This window comes from Eretmochelys imbricata, chromosome 1, assembly GCF_965152235.1.
Source record: "Eretmochelys imbricata isolate rEreImb1 chromosome 1, rEreImb1.hap1, whole genome shotgun sequence".
NCBI lineage: Eukaryota > Metazoa > Chordata > Testudines > Cheloniidae > Eretmochelys > Eretmochelys imbricata.
Window position 1 is genome coordinate 179,085,907 of NC_135572.1, and position 20,325 is coordinate 179,106,231.

The window sequence follows — 20,325 nt, forward strand, 5'->3', positions numbered from 1 at the left end:
GTTGTAATGGCAATATTGGAAGTCCCCAGCGAACACAGAATTAGTACTGGAAAAACAAGAATTGTTCAGGGATATTTAAGAAATATGTTAAAAAGTTGTATGGTGTGTATTATACCGGCCTTTTGCCAATGTTCTTCTTCTATTTGTCAGTCTGGCATACTGATATATATGAAATTCATGCTTTTTATTTTAGTGAATATTGCTAATGCTTTGCATTCCTGTCTTGGCAGAGAATAATGATGCTTTCTCATTACAAATTCTCCAGCTAAATTTTAAATGAAATAAGGAACATATCTTTTCTTAACATGCTCTGGCCATATCATTCACAATCTCTTTTTGGGCTTTGCAATGATGAACAGATAACCAGATAATTTTACTGTATTGGTTAAAAAAGGTGCTGTAGCTACTAAAAGAGCTCAGATCTGCAGCATTGGTATAACACATTATTGCTATGCATCTGATGAAGTGAGCTGTAGCTCACGAAAGCTTATGCTCAGATAAATTGGTTAGTCTCTAACGTGCCAAAAGTCCTCCTTTTCTTTTTGCGGATACAGACTAACACGGCTGCTACTCTGAAATCTGTCATTATTTCTAGGGCAAGCCTCAGTTTAATGATCCAGATGACAGTAAAACAGAATTCCAAAGGTGGACAAACTTTGTGATATGTGAAATGTAACCTTATTTCTCAGAACCTTGGGGGCAAATGAGGCATAGAAGATATTTTCAAATGTATACTCTCTGAAACATAGTGATGTTAAATCTTTTTCCTAACTACTAATGCACTGTAGAATCCTCAGTCTGAAAGTTGAAGCATGTAAGTTTCATGGATCTGCTGAAGGTGACATTACTTGAGTCTAAGAAGTTCTGTGCAATGACATTAGATTGACAGCTCCATTGCAAGCATTTTTAGCATTTTGTACTAGCTAAAGGTAATTTGTGCTGGTAATTAGGAAGATTGGTTTCCTTTTTATGAGAGGGGATTTGGAGAAAAATTAGGGCCCTTTTTCAGAAGAGGACTTGTTTGCCAATTTACTGTAGATTCTAACTGAAACTGTAGGAAGGAAGTATGTACCTAATAGTTAGAGCAGGATACTAGAAGTCCTGGGTTCTAGAAACGTCTCTGCCAATTATTTTGTTGAGTATACTCGTCTGTAACCTGGTACACATCTCACTTACTAACAGGTGTGATGAGAGGCTCAGCCAACTGATGTATGAACTAAAAAGGGGTTATACAAATACAATGCACAACTGACAGATGGAAGTGTTTTTGTAGTGTATAGATTTCAGGGATGGCTTTTATTTTTGCACCACAGCAACCCCTTGGTAGAGATTTCAGGGGGAAAAAAAAAGGGTAGAATGAGCCACTGAAGTGTCTAAAGGTATATCACTGTCATACAGCATTCCTATGGTAAATTCACAAACTATCCTGGGAAAGAGCTTGCGAGCAGGGAGGAGGTCAAGAAGGAAAAAAAACAGAAGAGTTGTAAATTAAGAAGGTAGTAGAAAAAAAAACAATGGAAAGGGATGTGGAATCTCCCGTCATAGAGAACAGTGTCAGAAATGTCTTTTTAAGCTGTTTCTTTTTTATTCTTATAGATTAATTGGGAATTTCTAAAGCTCATAGCTGAGGGTTTTTTTTTTTTTTGTAATGTAAATAAGGAGCATGTATGAGTCAGTACTTTTTGAAACCTCAAATCCTCCCAAATGGCATTAAAAATGAGCAAAGGAAGGGACAGCTGTCATATTTCAGCCTTTGTTCTTTCCACACTCTAGTTGTTTGTGTGATAGGGGTACAAAACATAGTCACACATCTGTAGAGACATATTAACCAATAGGTCTTGAGGCCCAGGCACAAAATGCAGTGATTTTGGATGTGCACATCTCTTGATTCAGGCAGGTGAAAGAGCAAGAGAGCAACAGCTGTGAGTGCAGTCTGGGAGGGCATTGGTATCCAGAGGTATGTGTTGTTCAGAAAGATTACTGGACGCACGGGCGAGTGTGTGTTACAGGTCCCTCTCTGTGCCCCATTTGCAGAATATATGATTGTGTTACAATCTCAAAGCCTTGTCTAAAATCTCTACAAAGCCTTGGCTTCAGCTGAAGCAGCTCATGAGTTTTAGCTCTGGAGGTCCCTAGTTCAATGTTTAGTGTGTCAGCCAAGATGGCTGCCATCACACATGCTCAAATGCTTGGAAACCCCTCTGCTGCATTAAGAGAGCCTAGCAGTGAGAACCCACCTATTAAGATGAAAAATTTAAAAAAAATAAACCTTTTTTCTCCCTGTCCTTTGTCTCCAGGATCCCGTCTTCGCCAGGAGGACTTTCCACCGCGGATTGTTGAGCATCCTTCAGATGTGATAGTCTCTAAGGGAGAACCAACAACTCTGAACTGTAAGGCTGAGGGAAGGCCAACTCCCACTATTGAATGGTACAAGGATGGAGAGCGAGTGGAGACTGACAAAGATGACCCCCGTTCCCACCGTATGCTGCTGCCCAGCGGATCTTTATTTTTCTTACGCATTGTACATGGACGCAGGAGCAAACCTGATGAAGGAAGTTATGTTTGTGTTGCGAGGAACTATCTTGGTGAAGCTGTGAGTCGCAATGCATCTCTGGAAGTAGCATGTAAGTAGTCCAAAATATGATCACCACCTTCTAAAATTCATGTAAAACTTTGTGGTTGTTTTGATGTTAACATATATCCCTCTCATGCAGTACCAAGTTAGCAGATGATAAATGTGGATAAGCATGTCATTTTACCTTTCACTATTACTCTTAGCCAAGCTGTTTCCACACACATCTATTCAGTCACAATGACCATGCAAAATATATGATTTATATCGAGGTACTATTCTTGTCTGTGTATAATCATAATTGACAGTAGCATGGAGGAAGCCTATTCTCCCTTTAATGAGTAGTCTAATTTTGAAATTATGGGTAAAGTTGGTTATACTGAACCAAAACGTGAAAAATATCATTTAATATAAGGGTGCACTGTCTCTTTCTCCTAATTAGGTCATCTGTTACTTCTCCAGAAGTAGTCAGTTTCCAGTCTGGTAACTCATGTACTGTACTGTTGAAAGCCTCAATCCCTTCAGAGTTCCCTTCTGCCAAAAACTCAGTGCGGGTCTCATTCATTATGTGACTGGCATGTGATAATTGTTAACCATTTCTCAATACATCTAGAACAGTCTTATTCCTATTGATCGGCTTTATGTAACAGTGAAGTCATCACAGATCTTTTAGAGAATTTGAAATTACTGAGAGTTCATGCATGAATGCTCTGCTTCCAAGTAAACAAGCTGAAACAAGGTCATTTTATTTGCATGTTAAAGAAGCTTGTCTTTCACAAAATGTTAAGTTGCTATGTTTTAACTGCCCCTAATTAATTATCTGGGTTAAAAGGAAACAGGGAAAGAAAAGTAAATTTCAGCATGCAAAATTAAATCAGCTAATGCTGGCTATGCATTTTTAAAAAATAGTTAAAAAGCAAAAAACACAATTCTTTTCTTAGACTTCTTTTTCACTACAGGGAGGCTGCAAGGCCCTGATTCAGCAAAGTCGTTAAACATGTGTTTAACTTAAGCCCCATTGACTTCTGTGGTAAGCACATACTTAAGCACTTAGGGTGAAGAGGGATGGACGTAAGCATGTACTTAAATGCCTTGCTGACCTGCGACCCAAGTGTTTTGCCTGCTTCTTTTTTTCTAGGTGGCTAACATTTTTAATCTTCCAATTTCCAACTCCCTCCATTGTCATACAGCCACCCTTGTACGAGGGTAAGAGGTGCTTTCTCCATGGCTGATGACAGTTATAGTCTTTGAATAAGGGAAGGCGTTCATATCTGAAACCACCAGAAGTAATTGAAGGGTATTGGAAGAACTGCTGGTTCAGTTTCCTTAAAAGAATTTCTCCTTCTTCAACTGACTTTTGCGTATACAATGCTATACGTTAGTTAATCTTGATAGTTTTTCATTATATTCATACATTACAGAAAGGACATTCCCTTGAACTAATGATCAGATGGTATGGGAGCTCAACAGTAGTGCAGGGTAGGCCAATGCATTACCTTTCATTTCATAGAACCTTCTTTCAAAGCTTTTTCAAATCATACGTGAAAGGTAGTTTATAGTTTTCATTCAAGTCCTCAGTGAAGACTTGTCCCCATCACAAAAGCATCACACAGTTTTGCACAGTTTAGGATTATAGGCATTTTTGGGCTGCAGAGAAGGATAGCATGAGAAAGGTTGCAAAGCTGTTTGAAGAAACCTAAATTGTGTGTGTGTGTCCAGCCAACACTATTAGATTATTACTCTTCTGAGCACTTTATTCACATGCATGATTGTTAAGATCTCTGAGAGAGGTTATGTTGTCTTTCTTACAGGTATAAACATGATTGAAATTTTTGGCTTCTTAACTTGCAGATTTGCCTGGTACATGATGTTAAGATTAAAACATCTACTGTCTGGATATAGAGTAGAAAAACTGGTGCAGTTGCACCTTGAGTCATCAAAATGATTGGTTGCTTCAAAATAAAAGTATGCTTTTATTGCATCAAATCTTACTGATCTCTACTATAATGACTGCTGAGAGTCTCTAGTTACAAACTGTTTGGTCTCCTGAGTTACAATTTTAACCACTGCAGCTGGTGGCAGGTCATGCATGAACTAAAAGTCAGATAACAGAAGACTGCAAAAATAATAAGACCAGGTTTCATTGTAGATGGTGTTTTAGGGAAGGATCACAGAACATGAAATCTGAGAGCTGAAACCATAGCCAAACTTTCTGTAAAGGCATCGTGCAACTGACACCAGATTATCTTACTGTTTTTGTACCTTTGAAGTTTAACTGACTGAATTCTCCAATTAAACTCTTTGGGGATTAAAGGGAACATTCCTGGGCCATTTAAATTAAATGATGCTTTGTCTTTGCTTGAACTGAAACATGATGGTATGAGGGACTTCATAAAGGATGGTAGAAAATTTTTAAACATGTTCGTTCATGATTTAAGGGCAAGATTCTGCCACACTTACTCACTTTGTGAATAGGATCTATTGATTTCACTGGACTATAGACTCAGTAAAATACATCCTTATTAACATTGTGACCTAGACATCTTTTATAGTTTAGGTAGCATTGCTTCAAAACAACATTGTTATGTTGGACACCTGTGTAAAAAGATTGTCACTTGATGCACCTGACTGGGATGCAGCTCTTACTGGAGACTGCAAAACTACTCAACTCTTCCCAGTTTACTGTGACAGTTCATGTATTTTCTCATTCAAATGTCTATTTTTTTTATTCTCATGGATATAGAATAAATTTCCAAATGATTTGTAGGCAACAGCCCCTTTAAGGCTTTACATCAAGCTTTGTGCATCATAACTGTTTATAGGTTGTTGGAGACTTTCTAAAAGTCGATCTCCATTATAGAAATGGCCTGTTGCTGATAACTGTTGTCATCAGTGGGTGCCCCCGCACTGCTCCAGTTGCTGAATTAAAAACAGTTTATCTGCTCGTGTAGCTGGGACACTACAGCACTGTTAAAAGAAAGCATGATAGGCCACATTCTGCCAGCTCTCACTCATGCTATCTGTAATGGCGTTGAAAACTGTCGTCCCTACACTAGCAGTTAAACCTTTTTCAACACCAGATAAAGAGGAGCTAGTGGGGTCCTTTTGTGACAACCATTGAAATGGATCATTTTTCAAAGGTAGGTGGATCCTAATTGTAGCAAAAGGGAAACTGCTGCTTTTTACAGATCTAAAAATACTTGAATCTCTCTTCTATTTTGGTAATTAATCAATAGTGAATTATTTAAATATCTGTATTAAATTGTAAATTAAATTGCTTTAAAAATGTGAAGCTGAACAATCCCTTTCAGAAGGGGCACTTTGTAAATAAATATTTGTTTTTATTAGTGTCTCAAATTACTGTTAGGTAAACTGCTCATGCTAACTGTTTCATTTGTGTCTCCTTTTCCTATTGTTTTGTATGGGCACCTACCACAAAAACACCATGATCCTTGAACTTATTCATATTCCTTTGTTTAGTGGAAATCATTAGAACTACAAGGGGCCATGATTCAAGGAAGTATCCCTCTTTAGGAAAGAACTTAAAACACATTTAAAGTTAAGCATGTGCTTAAATCCATTGCTGTATTGGGGCCTTTGGTTTCTGTCTTAGTTTTTCTAAAGAAAACTAAAAAAAAAAAAGTCTTACTCATTAAGATTTTCAAAAAGATTTTTATTTGAAAGCGTAATTCATCATTGATGTGATGCATTTCAATCATGCTGACTGATGCTTGGGTTAGTATTTTAGTAAGAATTACCTACTAACCAGAAAACTAATTCCAACATCATTGATCTGACATCTGTGTGGGAATTATGTGTGTGTGTTTTTTTTAATAGTTAAACCATTAATAGTAGGCACTGTGCTCTTAAACCAACAGCAAATAGTTGTTTTATTCAAAAGAGAAAAATGTGTTTATCTTGAGGTTGTATGTTTTAAATACCACAAATAGAATTTGTATGCAATATAGAGTTGGTATTAGAAGCATCATAAGTGTACTGCCCAAAATGTGCTTGGGAGCATTTTAAATAATCTTGTATAAATGGTAGGTTTGAAGTAATCTGTCTTTTGTGAAATGCCTTCAGTACTTTTTAAATGTTTTGAAAATAAAAGCACTTTTTTTCACAAAGCAAAACATTGACATGCCTGAAACTATGGTGTGGAGTTTTCCAATGGGAATATTGGGAGACACATTGGCAGTAACTACTGTAGGTAGGATTTCAGTTTCAAGCACTAGGGCGCCACTTGTAAGGAACAGAAAGAGCATAAGGGGTCCTCGCACTGACTCAGGCTGTCTCTGATCTAGCCTGAGTCAGTGGTAGTCCCCAGAGATAACAGCTGTAGCCCCAGGTGTTAAATATATGACAGCAGCTTGATCTATCGACCAGTGTAAGAGGGGGCTCTGGCCTAAATGAAAATTCATGAAAAATTGATGAAGTCCCCAGATTATTTTTTTCCTTTTTCAGTGCTGTGCCAATGCAGTGAGGAGAGATTAAATGAGGTGTTGAATGCTTTAGTGGCAAAGAGGTTGTGGTTCAAAGGTTAGGGGTCACGAATAAAAAGATCATCTTCCTCCCCCACCCTTTGCTTTCTTCTAAAACAAAACACAAGGGCTTCTCAGATTAGCCAGGCTTTATTTTGCCTTTGATATCAAAATGAAAAAAGCAGGGGTATTTTTCACTCGAAGGGAAGAAGTGTGGAGGTTGGGGCTGATACAAAAGAGTGAACAAACTCTGATTCATAATTCAATTGTAGAACCAGAAATAGATTGAATTCCACGACTGCAATATAAATTTTGGCCTCCATCTTTCAGGGTTTGTGCTTGAACTGAAGTCATTAGGAGAAAGAAAAGGTCTTGCATTATTTATAGGTCACAGATTGCTGCCATAGCAAGCTTTGGAACATTCTCAAAACATAATGGTCCTGTTTGCATTAAATCCAAAACTAAATTGATGCTTTATCTGTACGAGTAAGAGAGGTTACAGCAGTTGACCGAGATTAGCAAGAGGAGTCGCAGGTGTTCTCCAAAGTGAGCCAAATCTTTTACACAAGAAATCTAATATTACAACATGTCTGTTTTATTTGTAAAATGTGGAGATTAAAAGATGAGAGGCATAAAATATTGACTAAACAATCATCCATATATCATAAAAACAATCCCTTCAGATATTCTATGAAGCTCTCGTAGAGGGCAACTGTGTGTTGATGAAAATGAAATTAATTACATTTATCAAAGATACTTGAAATCCGAAGCACCTGCAAAGTAACATAACATAGCCACATTGACACAATAAAGTGTGTTGATGACCTTGGTCTGGTTTCTACTGCACAGATATTCCCATTTCAAAACATAATTTCACAGTTGGCACTAAATGTCAGTGTCAGCAAGGAGACCAAGGGCTCAGTGGTCAAAGAGCTGATTTGCTCTCTGATGTGTGGTGTCTGAATACTCCACTGTCATGCATCCTTTTTAGTCATTCACACCTTTGCCAAGTGACTGGGTAACACTACCTGTCCGAACTGGTAGTCATCTATGTTCTCTTAGCAGGTGTATAAATGACTATAGAAAGTGGAATGCAGTGGTCAGTGGTCCTTTAAGAACTCGGCTGGTGCAGAAGAGCAGGACATTGGAGTGAAGCTGGTACTGTCCTTCCCATACTTCCATTTTTCTGGGGATAAATTTGGTATTCCTGGGTTGTCAACAGAACACATTTCATGAGTTCAACATTCCTTTTAAAGGGGAAAATTGTGACAGATGTGATAAATAAGGACCATACATTTAAAGAAAGAATAGTTGAAATGCTTCAAGTATGAAATTCAGGTATTTTTTTCCTTAAAGTGGGATGAAAAAATAGACAGATGTAGTATCATCTTATCTGGCTGCTTATGAGCACCGTTCTCTGTCAAAAATGTAGCTTATGTTGAGATATAATTGTACTCTTTCTTTGCCCTCAAAGTCTCTCCAGTGTGGAATTCCTAATCAAAAAGTCTGTTAGTCTTTAATACACATGCACAACTTCCATCAATAGTGATGAGAGGTGTATATTAGTGGGTGCATGAACTCGGCAAACTGGTATAGTATCAGTGCGAAAAAGGACAATGGCTTCAGAAAAGAAAAATCTCTCTACCGTATACTTCTGTAGCAGTAAATTGGTTATCTGGTATAATCCACTGTGGGAAGTTACAATATTATAGAGCATGTCAGTAGATTCAGAGATACCAAGGTCAGAAGGGACCACTACGATCATCCAGTCCGACCTCCTGCACAACGCAGGCCACAGAATCTCACCCACCCACTCCTGCAAAAAACCTCTCACCTATGTCTGAGCTATTGAAGTCCTCAAATCGTGGTTAAAAGACTTCAAGGAGCAGAGAATCCTCCAGCAAGTGACCTGTGCCCCATGCTACAGAGGAAGGCGAAAAACCTCCAGGGCCTCTTCCAATCTGCCCTGGATGATACGCACACATTTATTTCTACAGTGAAAATATGAAACTAGAGAACCATACAACCAGCAGTGAGTGATAGGCACCCAGGCTCAGTTGTAGATTCAGGACCTAAAATGTTAGCGACTATCCTGCCACTCCTGGCTGGAATATGTCTAAATGGGACCTGGATCTATGAAAGTTTCAAGAACACATAAACGAAAAAAAAAAGTCAGTCATTTTTGGTCTCCTTGATCTTTTCCCCCTGTTTCCTCTCCACTCTTCCATTCCCCGGGACCTGTCATAATGGGCTGATCTTCTCCACAGCTATCCACACCTTGGATAGAATATTGGTTTCTCACCCCCTTCCATCCCCTTGAAAATGTTAAGGGCAAAGCAAATTTCTTTAGGATATCCAGTTTCTCCTCTGAAATTATCTGCTCAGTGCCCACTACTTTCTCTTGCACAAAGAAAAACCTGACATTTAATTTTGGAAGCTATTTTGCAAAGGTGTTGATCTGATTCTGCTTTTTAATAATCTCTTGCACATCACTTCATTTGATTTTGAGGCTTCCTTCTTTCCCTCGCCTTTGATTTTTATCAAGCCTGCTATTTATATAATTTCTGAACAGTCTACTTGATAAAAGGTTGAAAGCAAAGCAACTGCCAATGAGTCATGTATTATTATCTTTAAAATACCTCCCAGTGTGTGTGGGTTGATCTTCTATTAGTCTGTGTCATATACTCATTCTGTGCTCGACATTTTTCTAATTTTAGTCAGTCCAGGAAATAACACAGCAGATCTCGATAACGCTGTAACATCAAATTATTTAACACATTTGCATTTCCACACCTCTGCTCCCTTTGCTGAGAAAACTATGAGTGCCATTTGAATATTAATTGAAATACTGGCTATTGTTGGCATATGCCTCAGACACGTTGTACTACTTTGTGATGTCAAATCAGATTAAAAAAAAATCATTTGAAGCACACTCCAGACCTTTCATTTGCAAAAACTACATGCTCTAAATACTAACAAAGTGCATTACACCGCTAATTAACAGAAATCATACGGGCAAAGTTGGTGGATGTTATACATTAATGGGCTGGCATTCAGATAATCACTTTATTTGTTCATGGAAACTAGAATCTTATCATTCCTCCTTTTCATTTTTAACACTCATCGTTTCTATCTTCATTCACAAAATTCTGTGTTTTATTTTTCTAGTCTCCAGGCATTAAAACTTGACCATGGCTTTTGATTATAAGCCATTTCAAGATGTTTCCATAGGTGTTTTTGATTGGACAATCTGATAATATCTGATGGCTCTTCCAGTGGGAGGAGGGAGAGGGACCAGTTCCCAGTAGACAGGTATCTGTTTCACATCTTTCAGTGAGCACATGTGGACTTCTGGGTGTGCTTCTGGCGTTACTCTTTCCTGTCTGGGGGGAGTAATCTTCACTTAAGCATGTGGCATCAACTCACTCCTCAGCAAAATTCTAACATTCTTTTCTTTTCAGTCCTATATGCAAGTTAGACTGTCATTTTCTTCCATCACAGATACCTGCAATGTTGTACCAAAGGGCGTGAATTCTTGTGGTCCTGCTGGGCTCTTCCCTGATCCTGCATGCCTAGGTAGAGATAGTGGCAGTGTCATTCAGGATTGGCAATGACTTCTTCCACCTTCAGCTTTCTGGGAAAATTTGCCCTATCCTATTTGTAATAGGATCTGTTATTGTTTTTTTAAATTCACTCAGTGACGTGGTAAATGCTGAAGTAATATAGACGTTTCAGCTTGTAGAGAATATGATGGCTTGTCCTCTCAATGGGCTTGAGCCATCATGAGACCATTACTCCTGTGACTCTCATTCTGCCTCCATTACCAGTTCAAAGCCTTGGTCCTGCTTTTCAAAGACTTCTACAGCTCAGGATGAAACTGTATTAGTAACCACACCTCTAGCTATGATCCACAAAGAAAGTTGCACTTTCTGGGGCAATGCAGCTTGCAAGACCCAGGATGAAAGGTGTGAGAAGCAAAGACCAAGTGTTTTGGAGTGAGAGGTGCTAGATGTTAAATGTTCTTCCAGAGGAATTTAGAATAATCCCGAATCTGACTACTTTTTAGATCACATTACAAGACCAACTTTTTTGATAAAGCTTACTTCCCATAACCAGAAATGTATACATAGCACACCTTTTTATAGCTTGGCAGGCAGAGACAGAGAAATTAATTACATTTCTTAAGGCCACAGAAGAAGTCACAATGAGACGAGATTAAAATGTACGAGTTCCTGTGTTTTGTCCACTAGAACCATACCTTCCACCTGGTGTGAACGTGTAAATTCTCCCAGCCTTTCAGTTTATATCAAAGGAATACAATAGTGGCATCCTTGAGGCAGCCTTCAGATTTCTTCTGCCAAGAAATATAAACTCTTGGCAGTTTTAAAGTGCATACTTAAATAGACAGGGGGGTTTTTTATGCTGATGAATGAAACTGCAAAGCTTTGGTGTGGCTAAGTGATTTTGAACCATCTGTAAATGTGTTCGTTTTGATAAAAAAATGGGCTGGAGTCATACCAGAAAAGACTTTGGGTTGTTTGAGCTTGCCCCAATTATAACAGAAATCAGGGTGTACCGACACATCAAAATGGAGGTGGGGACAAAGGAAGTGAATGTCTTTTTCAAATATTCAAAAACATTTGGTTTGCAATTTGAATGAAAATTCAGAATGTGTTTTACTTCAGAATAGGTAGTTTCCTGATGCTACTTATTTTTAATGTAGTAGTTGGTTAACCTTAAATGAGATTTACTCCTGGTTAGATGAGCACTCAGCTGATTGGCTATCAGTTTAGACCTTATTCAAACTATTCTAACTCATCCGACCTCTAAAACTGGGTTTGAAATCTTGCAGGAAAAAGCTTTCTGGTGAGATTTCCACTACCACTTTTATGTAGTTCATTGAAGAGGGTGGAAATACACAAGAAAAGGCTATTAGTGTATTTTAGCACTTACATGTCTCTTCCTGGCTGGAATCAGAAAAGTACAGAGATTGTGAAAATTATAGTTAAAAGCATTGGGTTCGGGTGAAAGATTAGGTCACTCTTAATTATCCCTGGAATATTTTCCCCATCTTTACCAGAGACGTTTTCTTCGGGGGGGGGGGGAGTCTCTGTGTCATGCAGAGTTCAGAAATGGAACATTTTATTTTTTTCTTCTATAGAGAACACGTTGAATCCTTGTTTTCTCAGATTAAAAATATGAACAAACTGGTAATGTGAAATAATATTTGTGCAGTACAAATCAGTATACAAATTAGAAGTTGGTGAATTAAATCAGAAATGGAAGGGCCTCCTAGGAAAGAAGTTCCTTCTGCCCCTGTTTCAATGGGTGGAGCTGATAGACATGAGCTGAAATTGGAAAGAAAATACAACCCTTTCACATTACACTCTTTTCAGTTGCCATCAGTAGGTAACCTGCCCCAAATTGAAGTGACTCTTCTTCCTTTCTGGGTATTTATGTGGATCCCATCATAGTATTTTAGCATCTCAGAAACGTTTAGTGAGATTAGTTCAAAGGGTGTTGTAAGGATAGGAAAGTACTATCTTCCCCATTTTACAGATGATACTCAGAGAGACTGTGACTTGCCCAAAGTCACACAGGAAGTTGTTGCAGAGCCAGGAATTGAAGGCAGGTTTCAACTACAGGACCATCTGTCTTTTTGTTCTTCCCACTCTCTACCAGTCATTAAAAACATAACAAAAAACCAAAATCTCTTTTCACTTCTTCTTTCACTCTGTCCATACACGTTTTCTGGCAACATATAAATGTCAAGACAATGGTAAAATAGAGGCTTCCCTTAAGTTTTCTTTTACAAGGAATTAACTAATTGTGTAAATTCTGTTCACAGTCACCTTGTGGCAAGGTTATGAGACTTTTTTTCCTTTTTCAGTGGGATTTTCAATATAAACCATAGTTTATAGATACATTATCTCTGGGGAAAGAAATCATAAAAATCATGGACAATGGTTTCCCTTATGAATGCAGTCTAAATGCCCATATGCACCTTGAGGAATTAATAATGTAGAGTCCCAGAGTTTGCACTCTCATGCATAGAATCTATTGATAATGGACCTGACTTTGCTCTCTCTTACATTTGTGTAAACTGTGAGTCTCTCCGCTGGTGTAAAAATGGGGAAAATGAGATCAGAATCAGTTCTAATTTTTCAAGCTGGATTTGCATCATATATCCTTATTATATACCTGTATAGTGAACCAGTTGGATGAGATCAGATGGGATCAGAACACCCATGTTATCAAGCCCTTGTACTGTTGTTTTTCATTCCAGCACTGCAGTGGTGTTCAAATGTAGCTTTTTCACCCATCTCTTGCAACTGATTTGGCCTTTGCAGAATGACTCATCATAGGGCATAGATCTAAACAGAGTCACAGCAAACAGGTACATGAAGAGGACAGTTTTATTTGAAGTGAAGTTTAAACTGCGAAACAGAATTGCTACACAAATAAGCTACACGATACATCTGAAAATATAATTTATAATTAAAATATCCTTATTGCCAATGTTATGAAAAAAATATATCCTCAAGTTGTAATGAAACATGGAAAGTATTATTTTACAGCACACTTTACAATATATACATTCTGTATAAATAGCGATTAATATCCTTAAAAGTTCTCATGCTCGGGAGCCTGAAAGGAATGCTCATGTCATCTTTAAGCTTCTAAATTATGACAAAGCTCCCTTGTTAAGAACACAGTGAGCTCAATTTAATTTCAATATAAGATGGGTAGATTTCCAGCCTATTTTATTTAATTTGGTAAAATCCACTATATAATATCATCTATGGTATATTTGCTCTATTTTCTCCTTCCAATTAGTCTCATAAATATGCAAAAGCTAATAAAAGAAACATAACATAGATTTCCCCCACAAGTTCGGACTTACAAAATTAATTGTACATCCTGATCATGATTTTTCTGATTTATTGGCCTTCTCTGGCTTTTGCTGTGGTATCTGTGAGAAAATGTTTATATAAATATTTCTGTCACCCAATAGCCCAGCATCTTTTGGAGCTTAAGAACAGTATCAGCATCTATACTTATTTCCATATGTCTCATCAGCTGCCGGAAAAATGTATACATTTCTGCCAGCCATTTTTCCATCACCTATCACAGAGTCCTCAGTTGAGGTGACCTCTGGAGTGACTTGTGTGGTGAGTGATGTAGTTAATGAGATCCAGCGACATCATGACCTTGACCCCTCATGGCTCTGACTCTCCTCATCCATCTTCTTAGCCCCACAGACTATAAGGCAGTGTGTGGAAACAGGATTAAACAAGTGTGAATAAACAAGTTCAAGAGCTTTCTGTCATGACTGCCAACACTGGACAGCAGCAAAGTGAGAGACTAATAACCCGATGCGGGGGAGCTAGGTCACTTAACCATAGATGCACCTAGAGAAATTACCACTTTCTACGTGGTGATTGTTTTTCCAACATCAGGAAGAGTTTATATAAGACTTGTGTGATATCTGTGAGGCTTTGCCTGCCATTCCTTTTTTGTCACACAGCTGGTGGGACATGTAGTCTAGGGATGGGTAATACATCATTTAAGGCTCCATCCAAAAAGGTGCAGAGGCCAACAGCACCACTAAGCAATCAAGCCCTCGGCTTTTACTTAAACTTTGATCTCTTCAGAAAATAATTGGACTTTCTAATATAAAAAAGATAATCTCATTTGCTTACATGAAAACCAATCCAGAATGTAAGACACACTATAGAAAAGAATCATGGCATTTCAGATAGGAGCTCGAGCCTACTGGCTTATTTTCTAATATGAAATTTGTTTTCCTTAATATGATTTCACCCTGAGTCTGTTTCTAAACATAAGATGCTGAGATAAGGCATACTTTTACTTTCCTGCTTGTGGCAATGGTTCAGGCAGTGTCTGTCCTCTGTTTGTCAAAACCTACTGTTACCCTGTGGCACTTTTTGATAAGTTGACCAGTTGGTGATTAAACATATTTATTTAGTTCAATGGGTCAGAGCTATTGTGGCAGATAGAAAATTACTGATGGATTATTAGTTTCAGCACCTCTGACATCTGGCCTTAGTGTAGTCCATCATCTGAGAATTCATAACACATTTGCCTGGACAATAACATGCTCAGCTACCTGTGTGATCATGGATCTGGATATTGGAAACATTTTGTTCAGAATTAATAGGACAGATGTCACAGAAACTAGAACGCTATCATTTTTTTCTGTGGTTGCAAAAGCACCCATTAGAGTTGACTAGTAAATAGTGCACTAGAGTCCGTACAGAGATTCAGTTGTAGTTCACCAATATTTTAAATGTTTCTCTAGCATGTCAAGAGAAACTAAATGGGAATTTTAGAATTAAAGCAGGTTTGTCTTCCATACTAACACAAACATTGATTAATAGGACATTTAAGTAAGGAAGTATATAATTGGTATTTTTCTGTGTTGTCTTTTCTGTTACACTGTCAAACTGGTAAACTAATATATTTGAATTAAGATACTTTATTTGTATAAGCATTAAGTCATCTGTTTCTCTATAATCCCCGATGTCACCATCGGCTGACACCAGAACCCAGTCTATTTATGTTCCATCCAGTGTCCTGGCAATTGCCTGAGTTAAGGTTCCAGAGCCTCATCCTGAAAGGTGATTAGTACCTTTTGCCAAGGACTGAGGCCCTCAATACAGGACAGCGCTTGAGTGTGTTCTTAAATACTGTTCCACAAAGGCATGGTCTCCTGAACTGGGGTTTGTGACAAGATAGAATGGTGCTGCTATGCAAGCTCCAGTGCAGGAGGGGCTGACCTCACATGGGTGATCGGAGGTGGGAATATACAGGAAAAGGGAAAGTGGTGTAGTCATGGCTATGTAGGGAAAAGACTGTGTCCTTTTTCCTCCCATCTGGCAAAAAAAAAAAAAAGCTGCCAAGGTCTCTGGCAGTTGGGACCCACTCTTCTGAGTGGCTTGTTTTTGTTTGGACTCAATAAAAGAAATCCCTCAGGAAAGTAATTAAAGCTCTGCCCCTTGTAGTTTTGCTTGGCAGTTTACAGGGCCTAAATTCCCTCAACTCCCACTGACACCGGAGAGAGTTAGGGGCACTCACAAACTTTTGTGAGGTGATCAGCACTTTATAGTATCTGGTCTCCAGTATGAAGGCTATATGTTCCCAGCTATTAGTCCCTCTTCCCATTTCCTCCCAACATCTATTCCACCAACAGCACCCTCCCACAATACTTCTACAAATCATTCTCAGGACTGGGGACTGCAATACTGAACTATAATTCACTAAGAACTTTCTTCATGTCCATATTTATCTAATTCTACATGCCGGTAGTGTTCTGACTATTCGTTAGTAGATGGGGCAATGGCAACTTTCTAGCATCTATTGGGGCTAATGTGGTTGTATTTGAGTGAAGTAGTGAACATTTTTTTTTTAATTTTTTTTTATATGCATCTGTTTCTGTCAAATCTACATTCCGTTCTCTCATAGACAATCCTGACACACATTTCCATTGTCTAAGAAATACTGTTTTGTTTTGTTTTTTAAATAGCCATAATCAACATTGGAGATGCATTTAATGTAGCACTTCCATACAAGATATCATTTAATTTTGAGACATCAACTAGTATGGCATTTGCAACCTTTAATGTCACCTACAGCCAAAGGGGAATGAGGTTTTAGAAGGAGGTGAAATGATTAATTTTCCAGAGGACTTAACTAAAATTTTCATTGCTATCACTAAAATAAAAGCTAGCACCCACATGTAGTTTGATTCTGCTATCTGCCGCCAATGGATATTTTGCAAGATTTTAAGTTTTTAAAGGAATTGCCATCAACTTAAAAATCACACTTTGTTTTAATTTGTATTTAACTAACAATTTATATTTACTATGTATAGCCAGGGCCTACTCCTTCACAAGGAAGACTGATCCAGTGGTTAGGGCTCTAGCTAGGCATTTAGGTTCAATTCCTTGCTCTTTCACAGCCTTCCTGTGCAACCATCGGCTTTCTATGCTTTAGTTCCCAATCTGTGAAATGGAGAAGATAATACCTTACCTCAGAAGGGTACTGTGAGTTAATACATTGGAGTTAATAAGGTGCTCTGATACTATGGTAGTAGGTATCATATAAATAACTTAAATAAAATTAATCCTGTTCCCATTGGTGTAAATGTAGTGGAATCAAGCCATTAATTATGATCTGACCAACATTTGGGCACATCCATTTAACTCAGAAGGAATACTCATGTACATAAAGTTACTTACAACCATAAGTATTTGCAGGAGCAGGCTGTTAGTTTCCCCTGTTTTTTTTTTTTTTTTAATTTTATTTTACATTATTTTATTTAGTGGTTGTCTTTAATGTATTGACAGGCAAAAAAACTGGGAAAATACTATTCTAAAAGGACAAAAAGAATCTGGAGGAATTCAGGAGCATGTGTAGCACCTGAAACCTACTTTTAATGCAGTTTCGATATTGACTAGCTTTTTGAGTTGACGTGTCCCTTTGAAATCTCTAACTTGTAATCATTCTCTCTTGTGATTTTTTTTAAAATTAACTTATTATTGACAGGTAAGCTTTAGTTTAGCAAATGGATTCCAGCTCTTTGTCACAGTTCCTTGCTACAAATATGAGGTGAGGCTAATACACATACACTTACAGTATGACAATAGTTCTGCTCTTTCACTGGGGGAAGCATTCAGAAATTATCAAGTTAGACCCTAGAATTTGCATCAATTGTTGTGATGTCAAACCTGCCATATTAATATTCTTAGTTTTCCATCTCAGTAGATAAGCATAATACAGCTCAATCTAATGAGGTGTTTAGGTACACTAAGTACTTCACATATTCACAGCTCTGTGGTCTTGAGTAAAAAAAAAAAAGCTTTTTAAAGCAGACAATCACATGATAAAAAGTTGTAGCTTCAATTAAAAGGAGAATTAAAGAAAAACTGTGTTAAATAAATGTTTTGTGTATTTTCTTTAATAACTCCCCCCAAAAATCCATACCCTGCAGAGAGATGTGCTATGCAAAACTCTAGATGGATTGGTTTAGTTTTGTTGAAGTTCCAACAGAAGAGATGGAGAAAAATGAGGATAAAATGGGAATCTGGTTGTAATCTTTATTCTATATGAATGACTCTTGTCTCCTCAATATCTAGAGTTGTCGCTATATTTTCCTGCCTAAATACCAAGAAAAGAAATGCATATACTATAAAGTTATCTCGTAACATTTGCTGTTTGTCCATTGTAAAAATCTCAGTGAAGGAGAAAGATAGGGGTCATGGAATAAACACATAGACTCTTTTCAATCAACATGGGCAGGCCTCAAAGATAATATGCCTAAAAATGTTTATCTTGGGGTCATTGCAATAGTCTTAAAATTAGTGGTCCAGGATCCTCAGTTGGTGTAAATTGGCACAGTACCATTGACTTCAGAGGAGTTCGTACCATTTAGTGGGAAGCATAATGAATTTGCTACTTAGAAGGATTTTATTTTACAGAATTGAAACTAACATTTATGCTGGCAGTATGAAAAGCTGTTGTACCATACTAACCCAAGGCTTTGTTCTGCTATATATAATACACTGCATTTTGGTAATATTGCAAGCATTCAAGTATTAAAACAATTTTGTCTTGTGTTCTTTCATCTTGACAGCCCAACAGTCCAGTGACATAATGTCACAAACCATGTCTGATAGATTTAAAAGTGAACGCGGATGTCATGTATTTTCTTTTTCTTAACACCCCTCCCACCTTCCTGCCCCCATGGCTAATACAAGCTTTCATTTTTTGCAAGCTGTCTGCTTCACAGACAAATATGGAAACTGCTTGTGGTGGTCTACTTCAGTAGCCAGAGGAAATTGCTTGCTCAGAACTGTGCTACTTTATTATTAAAGCTGATTGGAGGGGAATCAGCAGCAGAGAATCAAGTGCTGTATCAAGAACCTAAACTCTGAGCAGTTTGGTAATGAATAAATTGGCCTATCTTTATAATTGACTAGTTTTAAAAGAAATTTAACCACTTGATTCTTTATGAGCCCCTGTGGAGCTGCTTTTAAGGAGAAAAAATGGTAAATTTAAGACATGACACGAATATTGATTTTAGATCTATTACGAGGTTCTAGTGGGGAAAGATGATAAGCAGTGTATGGAACAGAAACCTTAATATAACCTTCATAACTATTTTGCTGCTGCACAGCTTTATTATTGAATCAAATAAGGTTGATTAATCTTAGGCTATACAATCTGTTTAAAACTGTTTCCTAGATTATTGCTGTAAAAAAGATGTGTATGGAAAGATAAAGCAGACTAAGTCAAGTGATCTTTGGTTTATTGTAACACTAGTGCAGGATGGGCTTTAACAAGTAGCCTGTGTTTTCAGTGTACAGCTTGTGAAATGGATTGACAGAAGGTAAAATGGGGCATATTCATCTCTGGTGTAATATTGTAGTTCTATTGATTTTTGAATGGTGTTACACCACGGATCAGTTTGTCTGCTGATTGTGCATGTTTCTTCATAATATTTTTCTATATACGTGTATGTTATACAATATTATGCATTAGTGAATTTATCTGTTTTGTACGTGTGTGTGTATACATACACATACACACTATTAGAAAAAATACATTAAAAGAACATTAAGGTTGTGATTGTAAAGTGAAGCAGTCAGGAAATTAACAAAGATGAGATTGCCTGTGAAACCTTAACTCTGCCCCAATGTGTGTGTTATGATATAGTCTCTAATTACATGGTCACATACTGTATTTTCTGCAGGACTCCTATTTCAGTCACTGAACAAGATAGATAGTGCCCAGTCAACCAGGCTGCTGTTCATTAACATTTTTGTATCCCGATCTATCAATGTTTGGCCCCAGAGAGTCAATGAAAGAGGCAGAAAAGGAATTTAATTCCCTTGGTTCGTAGTCTATTGTCTTAACTCAAGAGTATTCTTCCTCTTCCAGTCTTACCTGACTCCTCAAACAATGTACAACTTCTACATAAAATAAGGAATGGGTGTTAGAAGTACCTGTGTCATTTGGCACATACCATACACCGAATGGGGCAGAGTTGCTTTGGATTCCAGACTGACTCTCTCCATAGTCCAGCCTCATTCTCTCCAACATGGAAAACCAAGGGCCTGATCCAGAGCACACTTAAGTCAACGAGCTTTGATTCAGGCTCTGAATGAGCAGGGGGCCTGTAGAAAAGGTAGTATGTGGCCATGTAATAAAAGACTGTATTGTATTGCATACACATAAGAATGAAGTGTT

The 20,325-nt window shown here is 37.7% G+C and overlaps 1 protein-coding gene across 1 annotated transcript in view; it reads left to right on the forward strand.

Annotated features, from left to right (window-relative positions):
- The first annotated feature begins 2,161 nt into the window (after positions 1–2,161).
- The window catches only part of ROBO2 (roundabout guidance receptor 2), a 554,839-nt gene continuing 536,675 nt past the window's right edge, over positions 2,162–20,325 (forward strand). The window contains exon 1 of the mRNA XM_077815319.1: positions 2,162–2,624. Coding sequence (XP_077671445.1) covers positions 2,162–2,624 — 463 coding nt within the window. The remainder of the gene's footprint in view (positions 2,625–20,325) is intronic.